Below are 12,792 nucleotides of genomic sequence, written 5' to 3'. Positions count from 1 at the left end.
AAGCGCTGAAAAAGGACAACTATGGACAAATTTAGGCAACATTCAAAGGAACTAGTCCAGAGGAGTCTTGACTAAGCACAAGGGAACACAATGGTTTTAAGACAAAGCTGTCTTTAGAGCAGATCAGAGTGTCCTGGCTTCCTTAGCATCACACAACAGCTTCAAATTTGTTCTGAGGTTCGGAGAAGTTAAGCAAACCACTTTGAGTCAGTCATTTGTTCCTTAAGTCAGGATTTACAACATGAGTCCAATTGGCTATGAACCAAATCCCACAATAAGTATATGTTGAGCCTACCTATGCTTACGTATCTCAGGTGATTCATTTATCTATAAAGAATGAACACAGTGTAAATGCTATAATTTTTAAAATCTGGTTATTCACATAACCTGTTCTAAGGAAACTTTAATATACATCTGAACAAAATTATCTATCTGTTGAAGATATATATGTGGCTCCAATCAAGGCCATTTTGCTCCTTCCGATCTGAAGGTCAAAATCTGCACTGTGTAACATTAAAAGCAGACAGACCTTTGAAAATGGAGCTTCCCAGGTGGTTCAGTGGTAAAGAACCTGCCTGCCAATGCAGGAGACATGGTTGGAACCCTGCATCAGGAAGATCCCCTGGAGAAGGAAATGGCAACCCACTCCAGTATTCTTGCCCGGAGAATCCCATGGACAGAGGAGCCTGGTGGGCTCTGTGGGGTCATAAAGAGTTGGACAGGACTTAGTGACTGAACAACTACTTTCAGTCTTCAAAGTGACAACTTTGAAGACTTCTGCAAGCTCTTGAAGAGGCAGCAAATTTAACTGGGTGGAGCTGGGGAGGGGGGAAGGGAGGGCATGCCTTTCTCCAGCACATTCTAAGCCTGCTTCCCCTAGGCATCTTTCTCCTCTGAGGCCACTCACTGCAGCAGCTGCTCACACACTCACCCATGAAGCAACTATTTACTGAGAATTTACTGTGCTCCAGGCGTTCAGGCTACATCAGTGGTCCTCACCCTCTCTTCTGCCTTCAGTCCACATATCTCTTCACCCATTCTTCAACCAATAAGATGTTTACATCACAGAAACTGCAGTTTCTTACCGTTTCTAATATAAGCCTACTCAGTTCCTTTGTCTTCTTCCAAATTAATTTTTGTTTAGTTACCCTGATCAGCACAGCAAAGAGCTCCCAAGACCACATCAGGGCAAAGAGGGAATTCTGAGAAGACGAGGAGGGTGGGAGAGCTATGGAAACTTAAAGCATGCACAAACTTAAAACTTGCACAAATAACGTGTCTGTATTATGCTCTACCAGATTTCCAGACATACTCCCTGCACCCTCAAAGCTCTGCTTTGAGTGATGAATGTATGAACAGACAACTAAAATTGGCTATAATTGGATATAATAGAACATATTTTTCTCTGCAACTTGGAACTCTTTAAAGAGCCTATAAAGAAAGTAGGCCCAGAAACAATCATTTGGAGAGAATCGATTTTCATGAGCTTTGGATCGTAACAAAGAATACTATTATAATACACGCTTAACTATCTATAATTTTCATCAAATACTTTCTCACAAAATATCCTCTTGAATCTTACTGTTGAGCTTAGATTTAGTATGACTTTAGAAATTGTTTTGTATGTAGAAAGTAGATGTTTGCAAAAGTAAATAGCACAATGTTTTTTTTTCATTCACTAAGCATCCCAAATTTTCATTTACCCACATCTTATCAAATATTTATCTTAGTAGAAGTTATTAACCGGTATAACATGTCATTATGAAGAATTTCAGGAGAAATTTCCCTTCAGTTATTTTTTTGTGATTGGATGCAAAACTGTACTGTAGCTACACTTCCAGGACCCACTCACCTGTCAAACAGCTCTCCTCCTGTGACGAGTTCTAAGACCAGACTGATTTCTGTAGGGGTTTCAAATATTTCTTTAAGTTTTATCTGGGAAAAGATATAAAAAATCACAAATTTTTTATTTTCATCCTTAGGAAATCGTTAAAACTATGGTTACGACAGCTCCTTATTCTAGTCGCAGGCAGTCATCTGTCACTCTCTGGTTGTTTTTTATCAGTCACCTCATGTGTTCAAAGATCCTTTTGAACTTCTATATTTCCCCTTTTGATAGCTAAAGATAGCTGCCCTAGAAGTGCTTCCTAAATTTTGCCAAATCATCCAAATGTTTGAATTTCAACTGAATTAAAAAAAACAAACCAGAGGCAAAGAAAACTTCCTAAACCATTTGAAACCATCATGACTGGTAGAGATGCGAATGTTTCTTTTTCTCAGAACAGGACTTCAATTAGGGGTCTGAGACAGAATGGACCAGGTTAAATTCTATCAGCACAGAAAGGGAATCCCTTAACAGCTAAAGAGTTGCTGGTAGATAAAAGAACACTCAGAAAAGTAACAGAGATAGTGATTTGACTGATCATAACAGGGTTTTCATGATATTCAGATAATCCATCCAATTTTGGATACTTTCCTTCTGAGAATCAAGTGACCAGGACTGGCATATATATTTGAGGAAAATTTCATATTGACTTCTCTTTGAAAGAAATAAGATAGATAATGTAAAGTGGTGACTGTATATGGCAAATTTTGTTAACTGCTTACCCAAAGCCCTTCTCTCCCTACTTTACTGCAAACAGAACTCTTGTTTAGGGAAGCAAGGTACCTAGTCTCAAATTATGGATTATGGTTAATCTAAGCCATTTATGATAACCCAGGTCCTTAATTTTCCAGTCTTCGTGCAGGTTAGGGTGATTGTGTGACCAGCTTTGGCCAGTAAAATCTGAAGAGAATTCTGCAACTGGAAATTTTGGAAAAGCATTTATGCTTCTCATCAGACTCTGCTGGTTAAACCTTTCCGCTCCCTTCTGCCTTGAACACAGACCTGGAGACTTGTGAAGACTGTACAGCAGCCATTTTAGGGCCACGAGGGAGAAACATGGAGGTGAAAGCTGCTCCCTGAAGACGGGAAAGCGGGAGCCCCCTAGGGGTACAGTGGCTAAGGGGCCTCCCTGAGAGCTCAGCTGGTAAAGAACCTGCCTGCAATGCAGGAGACCCAGTTCGATTCCTGGGTTGGGAAGAAACTCTGGAGAAGGGATAGGCTACCCACTCCAGTATTCTTGGGCTTCCCTGGTGGGTCAGATGGTAAGAATCCGCCTGCAATGAGGAAGACCTGGGTTGGATCCTTGGGTTGGAAAGATCCCCTGGAGGAGCCTGGCAGGCTACAGTCCACGGGGTCACAGAGTCACACACGACTGTGACTAAGCACACACAGCACAGTGGCTGAGACTCCATGCTTCCAATGCAGGGGGCGGGCGGAGGGGTGGGTTAGATCCCAAGTTCGGATCAGGAAAAAGGACAAAAGATGGGAGAACCAATGGATGGGTCTTGGATGACATCACTGAGGAGCTATTTGCTAACAACTGCCTACCTTCTGATTTCTCGTAAGAAAAATATTTGTTTAGACCAGCATATTCAAGTTTTCTGACTGAACTGCTAACTAATAAACAACTTGTAAGCACTTTGCCTTGAGCCGAAGCATGCCGGTCATCCTCTGAGACACCACAAATTTCTCAGTGAAATGAATAAAATATTTTAAGTAACTGGCTCACTTTATAAAAACAAGTTATGGCCCAGAAAATGACTTTGTTCTTTTCACTTCACTGGCTTAAGGAGGCTCCCCCAGCCCTTCTTCCCTTGTTGCCTTTATCTGGATATAGCCTAGAGCAGAGCTTCGGAGCACGTTTTATTTTCCCCATTCAAGCACGCTATTTATTTTAATCTTTGCATTATTTCTGAAGCAAATACTCTCTCACAGGAGACTCAAATGACTTTGGAAAGCAAAGCATTTTCTTCACAGGCATTTTCAGCAATGGCGTATTAATAAGATAGGCACACAAAAGGAAAAAGCCTGTGTTTTATTAGAGTGAAAAAAAGCTCTCCAATTTCAGTTATCCTTTTATGCATGAAAATAACGATGGTATATATTGCTGGTCTGCCCATTTTGAAACTCTTTCAAGGGGTATTATTCTTAAGATTTATTCAGTTAAAGAATTGAAAGACAAGATCAGATAAGGACAAGAATTAGGCCAAGGTGGCTACTTACTAGTGGTGAAAGAAGGAGTTCTTATCATCAGAATGGACAGTAAAGAACAAAAATCTCTTTCGGTTACTTTGCAGATTATTTGAAATAGTAGGCTAAAAACCACTTACAATGTTTGGATGTGAGAGGCGAAGAAGAACTCCTATCTCAGTTCTTACGATTTTTTTGTCCACCTAAAAGGCAAAATGAGAGAAAATGAAAGATACTCCCACCTTAGAATCTCTTCATTGTAGCAGAGAATCAGAAATAGCAATAACCACCTGGATGAATCAGGTCAATGGCAGAGGTGAATTTCTAAGCTTTTTTCTTATATGTTACCTTCTTCCCTTTCTGCCCAGCTGCATGTCTTTCCCCTCTGCTTCAGACATGAAGGGAACTCGCTAATAAGGGTCACAACTCATCAGATCCTTTACGTGGCTCCTCTGCTGTCAAAAGTCATCCCTATCACCACTCAGGCACAAGTGCTTCTCAACCTATTCCTCCTCTTTCTCTTCCTTTCTTTTAAAAGCCTTGATTCAAACGCATTGGAGCTGGCAGTCACTTCACTTGCTTGTTTCCCACAGAAGTGAGTGTATAACCCGGCCTGACCAGTCAGAAGACTCGCTCTCCAGCCAAAGTGACTGAGTCAGAGAATCAACAGATCAAGTCATCACAGTCAGGCCTCCCCCGACATTTTACTCAAATAATCAACAAAGCGTTCTCTTTTCCTCTGAAATTCGGAGAGAAAAAGAGGATGGAGTCTGCCACTACCAGGGACTGTTACTGATGCCGTTTGGAGACCACGTCCCTGAAAACAGAGCCGACGCTGCTAAAGAGGAAGAGTGGGTACTGCTGACAGTGTGACCCACTGGGTTCAGTTGCCCACAAGCGAGTCTGCCCTCTGAGCTTTCTCACTGTGTGAGCTACTGAGTCTCCTCTTCTACTGAAACTAGCTGGAGCTGCTTGATGCCTAGTGATGGAAGCTGAAGGAAAGTAGGGGGTCTAAGGAAATAGCGACTCTATATGCAAGACTGGAGTACAGGTTTGGATAAAGCAGTTCCTCAGACCTATGTGTTTTCTGGGATGGAAGAGGGTATACAGCTTTCATCACATTCTCCAAATATCTCAGGCAGAAGAAAGTTTACAAATCTGAGCCATTTGAAAAAAAGAAAACGTGCTCCTTGGAACCAGGGGAGTCAAGGACCTCTCGTGAATGTATATGTAATGAATGCATGCCACATAGTAAGGGTTTAATACAGCTTTGTATGTACTCAGGTTCCTATTAAACAATGCCAGGCATATGAAAAAAAAAAAAACAGATAAAAATGATCTTTTTCAGAGGAAGATTATAATCTAATTTTGGGCATAAAACTCCTCTATAAGATGCCATAAGAAGAACATAAGCTGTAAACAAGTTTTGTTTTAAAAATTTCATTGTTCAATGGAGAATTATTTTTCTATGAGTCAAAATATTGCTATCACTCAGTGGGCTGAAGTTATTAGCCATTAAAAGTCACACTATTGTTAAAATAAAGTGAAGAAAGTCTTGCTTGAGTGTGCACAGGCGATGCTAGCGTGATGTGTGTGGGCTGCTGGTGGCCACTCGGTGACATCTGGGAGCCTGACCCATGGCATGTAGACAGCATGGTTTGGGGGTGATGTGGTGTTAGAGGAAAATGCTATACGAGTTCTTTTACCCAGTGAAAAAAATCATGTATTTCATGAAAATTTGCTATTGAACAAAAGACATCCTACTTGCATCAGATGGGAGATCTCTGACAGAGAGAGGCATTGCTAAAGCAGGCAGACACTGACAGATTTCTTCCGAAGAGCTCTTGGCTCACACTCCATTTCAGCTCTGCAGATGCTATTGAGGAAAATCTCCATATACATGATAATTTTTTAATTATTTTAAAAATTTAACATTTTTTCTAGCTTTGCTAAGGCATAATTGATATACAAAAACCCACACATAATCAATGTATACAATGTGGTGAATCTGGACACAAGTTCCCATCACCATGATCAAGGTAATAAATACATCCATCACCTCCAGAAGTTTCCCATGTCCCTTTGTTGTGTGTGTGGGGGGCGTTAAGAATGCTCAATGTGAAATCTACCCTCTTGACAAATTTTTAAGCGAACAATACCTTACTGTTAACTATAGGCGCTGTGTTTAGAGTAGCTCTCTGGACCTTACTGACCTTGTATAACCTGATACCCACTGAGCAACAACTCCCCACCCACTTCTCACCCATCCCTAGGAAGCACAAGCCTGCTCTCTGCTTCTGAGTCTGATGATTTTAGATGTCTCACACAGGAAGAATTCATCCAATGAATATTGATTTTTTTAATCACTATCTTCTCCATAGGACAAACTGAATTTCCTCACTAATACAAATATATATATATATATTTCTTTTCATTACTGTGTGATGTTTAAAAAAGTTTCAGAACATGTGTCTCTAAATTAAGATTTGTTAACAATCGAACCTATTTTTCTTATTACACATTTAGTGTTCACATAATACAAGGTTTTCTTCCTTGTTTTCATAATTTTTGATCCATTTCAAATAAGTATCAGAGATATCCTTTAACTTTTTTCACATGATATAGTAAAATCTTTTAATACCAATGTGAATTTTAAGCAAATCTATTTATTTTAATTAATTTATTTTAATTGGAGGTTAATTATTTTACAATACTGTGGTGGTTTTATCATGTTATGTCAACACATTAAATGTTGGGATGCCTTCAAAAATTAGTTCTTTGAAAATTACCTAAACTCTGGAAATATTCATAACAGATTAGATTATTTGGAATAACATTCTTCTAATGTAGTTGTTTGTTTTTAATTCAGAATTAATTTTCTTTAAAGTTAATTTTGCAAAGGGTCATTATTTTCCCACTATACTTAAGATTAGTAGCTCTCAAAGTATGATTGGAGGACCCTTCTGGGTCCCTAAGACTCTTTTCAAGGTATATAAAAGACTTGCCCTTTTCCAACTACACATCTGGGTGAGACTAGATATTTTTTTCTATACTTGAAACAAAACAAATTGAGTGCAGAAGCAGTTGAGAATTAAACTGTCTTCTATTGAGCCAGATAATAAAGAGATTTACAAAATAATGCCACTCTTCTAAGTATTTTTATCTTTTGGAAAATAAACTTATTTTTCACTGTAAATATTATTTATGTTAAAATATGCTAGAACTGGATTTACTACTCTTATAGCTTTAGTTACTACTTAAAGTTCTTTCATCTCTTATAGAGACTCTCCGTCTCTAATACAGTAGATGTGTGTGTGTGCTCGGTTGCTCAGTCACGTCTGACTCTTTTGTCACCCGGGGACTGCAGCCCACCAGCCTCCTCCATCCATGCATTTTCCAGGCAAGAATACTGGAGTGGGTTGTCATTTCCTCCTCCAGGGGGTCAAACCCACATCTCCTGAGTCTCCCACACTGCAGGTGGGTTCTTTCCCATTGTGTCAGTAAATGTGTATAGCTATTTGGGATTCTCAGTGAGTTAGAGAGTAGAAAGGGCTTCTACAGCCCACAAGTTTGAGAACCACTACTCCAGAAACCTTAACATTACACATCTGAAAGCAGAAACTAGAAAAAAACAAAACTGTAGTAATAATTGAAATGAAAGAAGGATGTGAATACCGTCTCCTCCCTGCTCGCCTGAATGCTGCAGCCCAGACTGAATGCAGGTCATGACTCAAGTGGAGGCCAGGAAGAATCCTAGAAAGAGGAAGCTAGAGAAAACTGGGGTGTGTAAAGTCATCAGTCCAGAGAGTAAACCGAGTGAGAAGCCTGGACTAAGGCCAAGGTGAGGACAACTGAGGGATCCAGCAGGAATGAAGCTGAAAGGGAGAAGCAAACAAGACAGGAGACAGTCAAACGGCTGAGAAGCCAAGGACAAAGCAATCGAGGTCAGAACATCTTTCCCACAAGAGATTAGCTGAGAGTCACTTGTCACCTTTTCAAAACACAGTCTAGAGGCCCCCAGGCAGCTAAACCATAGGGGTGGTTCCCCCGAAGGTGCCGCGGCTGGGCGGCCACACGGGGTGCATCCTGATAGCCGTTTCACTTGACATCTCCCCAGTGTGTCTCCTGTTCCAGATGATATTGCTGCCTTCCCATTTCTGACTTCCCTTCCAAACACCTGGGCAGGGCCTTCCCAGGTGCCAGCACAGGGGGTACGGCTCATCCCCTGCCCCACGTGCTGCAGGGCAGCAGAGTCCACGGCCCCAACCACTGAGCCCACCTGCCCAGAGCCCGGGGTCTGCAACCAGAGAGGCCCCCATGATGAGCGGCCCACACACCACAGCCAGAGGGCAGTGCCCGCTCGCACCAGAGGCAGCCCGTGCACAGCAGTGCGGACGCAGTGCAGTCAGGAATAGGAGGGGGGCGGGTTAGGAGAGGGTCTGAGCGCTGGCACGGCCATTCAGAGCCAGTGCTATGTTTCCAAGAACACAACTGTCAAGCAAGCCACAAAAGCGGGCAGCTACCTGAACAGTCAGTACTGCCACTTGAGATTAGCTTCAAGAGCCCCCATAATTTGCATCTTTCAGAAGCATCCACAGATGGCTTTAACAAATCAACAACAACACTGTTATACAGGAGTTTTGTCCAATCATGGTTCACTCTTCAGTTTTTAATCTGAAAACCCACACAACATACCTTCACTATGTACAAAATAACTTGGAGAAAGATAGGTTTTAATTGCCAACAATTTTCTATTATAAAAATACACATTACGTATATACACAAAAATTAAATACACAAGAAAATTCTAACTTTAGCTTCCCAGAGAACAAACATAAGGTGAGGATTAACATTCAGGCTTTTATTTGGAATGTGCACCCCCAAAGCAGTGAGAGTGAGGAAAAAGGGAAGTGCAGCGAGGTAAGAGACGACAGAGCACGGTCAGCCACTGCTGCACTGAGCTGCAAGGACTCACAGGTCACGGGGCGGCTGCACCCATCTGCCTTCCCTAACAGTCCTTCCCCAGAGGAGTGGTTGCCTTGAAGCTCAGGGGACGGTGGGGAGAGAGGAACTTCCTCCTGTTTCCCACTGGCCAGTTTTGGCCCCAAGGCGTTAATTCTGTATACCTCTGGGTTCCATCTGTAGTCTCGGGCAGGCACTCGTGATGCCGTATTGCTCTTCATCAGGTGTCATATCTCATTCGGATTTAGAAGTGGCTGGAGGAGTCAGAAAGTTAAAGTGTGTGTCTAGGTGGGCCTCTGTGCGTGCAGCTGGTGGGCAGTCCAGCCCTCCCTGGTTTGAAGACAGTTTGGCACAAGGGATCTGGGAGGCCCAAGGGCGTTCGGCCCAGTCACGGTGACTTCTGAGTGTTAATCCATCACAGGAAAATCAGACTGACTGCAGTGGGGCCAGAGCTGCTTGCCCAATTTACTGTATTTTACTGCCCATCAGAAAGAGCTTTTCTTCCATTTACATTCTTTGTGCAATTTACTAGCTGCCAATGTGACACTGATAATCTTAGATGGCTTGGGCACATGCAAAGCCTTGTTTTAGCTTCCCCATGTGATGACCGCAAAGAGCTGGACATGACTGAATGACTGAACTGAACTGAACTGAACTATCTGAACTATCTTAAACAGTCAAAGAAATATATCTTTCCATCATCATAAAATCATTTGTACAGTTTTAAAACTTCATGGAAATCAAGATTCCTCAATATTGAAAGAAATCCCAACTTTGCTTTTCGCCTCCATGGAGGGAGAGAGAGAAATGGGTAAGATGTACAGTTCCAGAGTAACAGAGGAGGAGGCTCCACCATCGGAACCGCTGATCAAACATGGGCCCTGCACTGAGACACACAGCAAATATACTCCTATACTGGGATTTGGAAGGCTAAGGGAAAAAAGAAGGAAGAATTGAAAAATAAGTGAAGAAGAAAGTACTGAAGAATTAAGGAGGAAGAAAAAGGAACACCAGTTTCTGCATATGAACATAATGGATAGAGACACAAGGGTGAAGTAACTGGAAAAGGGGAGTAACCGCACCCCAGATATCTCTGGCCTTGACCCTCCCATCTCAGACGGGGTCGAGATCCAGATTCCGGAACTCCCAATACTCTGGACAAGTTGGTTCCTGCTCTGCTTCTTCTAGGAGTCAGTCAAGTAAAGCAGCATCTTCACATAAAACACTCAGTCTCATCTTATCTTCTTTGCAGGGATGCAGATCATAAGTCTTATTTTGTCTCTGTTATTTCTTTGACTTTTTAGGCTCATTTTTGGTTTTAACAATGACCAGAGAACATGATGTGAAGTACAGAACTGTGCTCTTCAGACTCTTTGTGAAAAGAGACAAAATACAAATTATTAATGGGAAATAAGCATAAAAATATCTTTAACTTTTCCCAACTCTTTTCTGCACAGTTTCTGCTTAATTTAGCATCCTGTTTTCAGACATATCAACAAGTACATGTTGGCACTAACATGCTTGGTGAAATGACTTGACAACAGGAGCTTTGTTAAAGTCAAGAATGACAGTTTTAGCCTACAATGATTTGAAAGCCAAGATTTGCTACTTGAAATGCATAAACCAAATGTGAGACACATAAAATATTGAGGTTTTCCTACATGAAGCTATTATCTCCGAACTTTGGCCAAGTCTGATTATTCCTTTATCTTCTTCATCTAACAGAAACCTGGGCATCTCACGACTACCTTAGTGTGAAGGGTGACTGCCTGGTGAAGAATGATACTGCCATTTACTGAGATGGTGAAGACTGGAGAGAAGCAGGTTTAGAAGGTGCAAGTAACAGCACGGCCCTGCCCACTGTGCTGGACTCACCCACTGTTCACCCCCTTGAACTGTTGCTGGTGCGTGTGTGCTCAGCTGCTTAGTCGTATGGACTCTTTGAGACCCTCTGGACTATAGCCCACCAGACTCCTCTGTCCCTGGAATTCTCCAGCCAAGAATACTGGAGTAGGTTGCCATTTCCTACTCCAGGAGATCTTCCTAACCCAGGGATCGAACCCATGTCTCCTGCATCTCCTGCACTGGCAGGTGGATTCTTTACCACTGAGCCATCTACTGTAGCTCACTGATCATCAAATTGATCTTTGAAGAATCAAAGATCGTCTCCACTTCTGAGCCCTTCCATTTTGCACTTGATAGTCTTTTGCCTTGAATGTTCTTCTCCAAGATATTTCAGCATGACTTTGGACTCAGAGGAGAATGGAAGGGGCAGCGGTGCAGAGGAGGTGAGGGCTCAGCGGCGGGGGCTCAGCGGTAGGGGCTGTGAGGAGCCACAGACATGGCGGGGATGGGCAGAAAGAAGACCTAAGTGGCAGAGGAGCCAATCTCCTATTTCACACTTAACAAGACTAGTCTAATGCCAATCTGGCTCTAATCAGCATGAGAAGACAAACTAATAAAGCTCAAATATGCTTGGTTTTGAGAACTGTGAAACAATGTATTTTGGTAGTTCTCTGACGGCTGCCTCCTACTCTGCATTCTCTGCAATATTTGGGAGAACGAAATGGAGGAAAGCAGAGCTTTCCAATGGAGGAGGATCCTGAGGATCTGAACTGAATTTATGCTAGACAAAAATGCCCCTCAGGACCTCAGCCCAGAAAAAAAGACACGTGTCTTTCAGAACGTGAAACCTCTGTACATCATGTAGGTTCAGAAGAGAGCAGCTCTTCCAAGGGAGGCTACCTCTTCTCCTTCATTCTTAAAGTCTAAAATATGAGCCTTCCTGCTTGCAGATGCTAGAAACCCTTTCACAGGGAGCAGGCTTTTACTGTACAGTGAATGAAGCAGGCTTAATTTATTCCTGGGAGACATAACAAGCTGAACAAAGCTTATACAGAAGATTTGACTGACGCCAGACTTTCTTTAGAAACAGATTTAACAGAGGGAGAGAAAAACGGGAAAAGAACATGATATATAAAGTGGAAAGGACTTTACATACCTCTTTCTGGAGAAGGGGTACTCACTCCAGTATTCTGGCCTAGAGAATTCCAAGGACTGTATAGTCCATGGGGTTGCAAAGAGTCACAACTGAGTGACTTTCACTTTCATTTTTCTCCTATTTCATCTCTGTATCTCTCCCTGGCATTAAGAATACATAGGGGTTACCCTCATTTAATATGTCTTAACTTATATGCAGAGTACATCATGAGAAACGCTGGACTGGAAGAAACACAAGCTGGAATCAAGATTGCCGGGAGAAATATCAATAACCTCAGATATGCAGATGACACCACCCTTATGGCAGACAGTGAAGAGGAACTAAAAAGCCTCTTGATGAAAGTGAAAGTGAAAAGTGAAAAGGTTGGCTTAAAGCTCAACATTCAGAAAATGAAGATCATGGCATCTGGTCCCATCACTTCATGGGAAATAGATGGGGAAACAGTGGAAACAGTGTCAGACTTTATTTTTCTGGGCTCCAAAATCACTGCAGATGGTGATTGCAGCCATGAAATTAAAAGACGCTTACTCCTTGGAAGGAAAGTTATGACCAACCTAGATAGCATATTCAAAAGCAGAGACATTACTTTGCCAACAAAGGTTCATCTAGTCAAGGCTATGGTTTTTCCTGTAGTCATGTATGGATGTGAGAGTTGGACTGTGAAGAAAGCTGAGCACCGAAGAATAGATGCCTTTGAACTGTGGTGTTGGAGAAGACTCTTGAGAGTTCCTTGGACTGCAAGGAGATCCAACCA

General features: G+C 42.1%; 1 protein-coding gene across 2 annotated transcripts in view; it reads right to left on the bottom strand.

Moving 5' to 3' along the window:
• Positions 1-12,792, bottom strand: part of CAMK4 (calcium/calmodulin dependent protein kinase IV) — a 280,284-nt gene that overhangs the window by 117,388 nt on the left and 150,104 nt on the right. For both annotated transcript variants that reach the window (XM_005212128.5, XM_002691014.7), the window contains exons 3-4: positions 4,216-4,278; positions 1,853-1,935 (exon numbers count right to left, since the gene is read on the bottom strand). In XM_005212128.5, coding sequence (XP_005212185.1) covers positions 1,853-1,935; positions 4,216-4,278 — 146 coding nt within the window. The remainder of the gene's footprint in view (positions 1-1,852; positions 1,936-4,215; positions 4,279-12,792) is intronic.

This window comes from Bos taurus, chromosome 7 (assembly GCF_002263795.3).
Source record: "Bos taurus isolate L1 Dominette 01449 registration number 42190680 breed Hereford chromosome 7, ARS-UCD2.0, whole genome shotgun sequence".
NCBI lineage: Eukaryota > Metazoa > Chordata > Mammalia > Artiodactyla > Bovidae > Bos > Bos taurus.
Note: the sequence above shows the minus strand (reverse complement) of the source record. Positions and strands in the feature narration are given on the sequence as shown.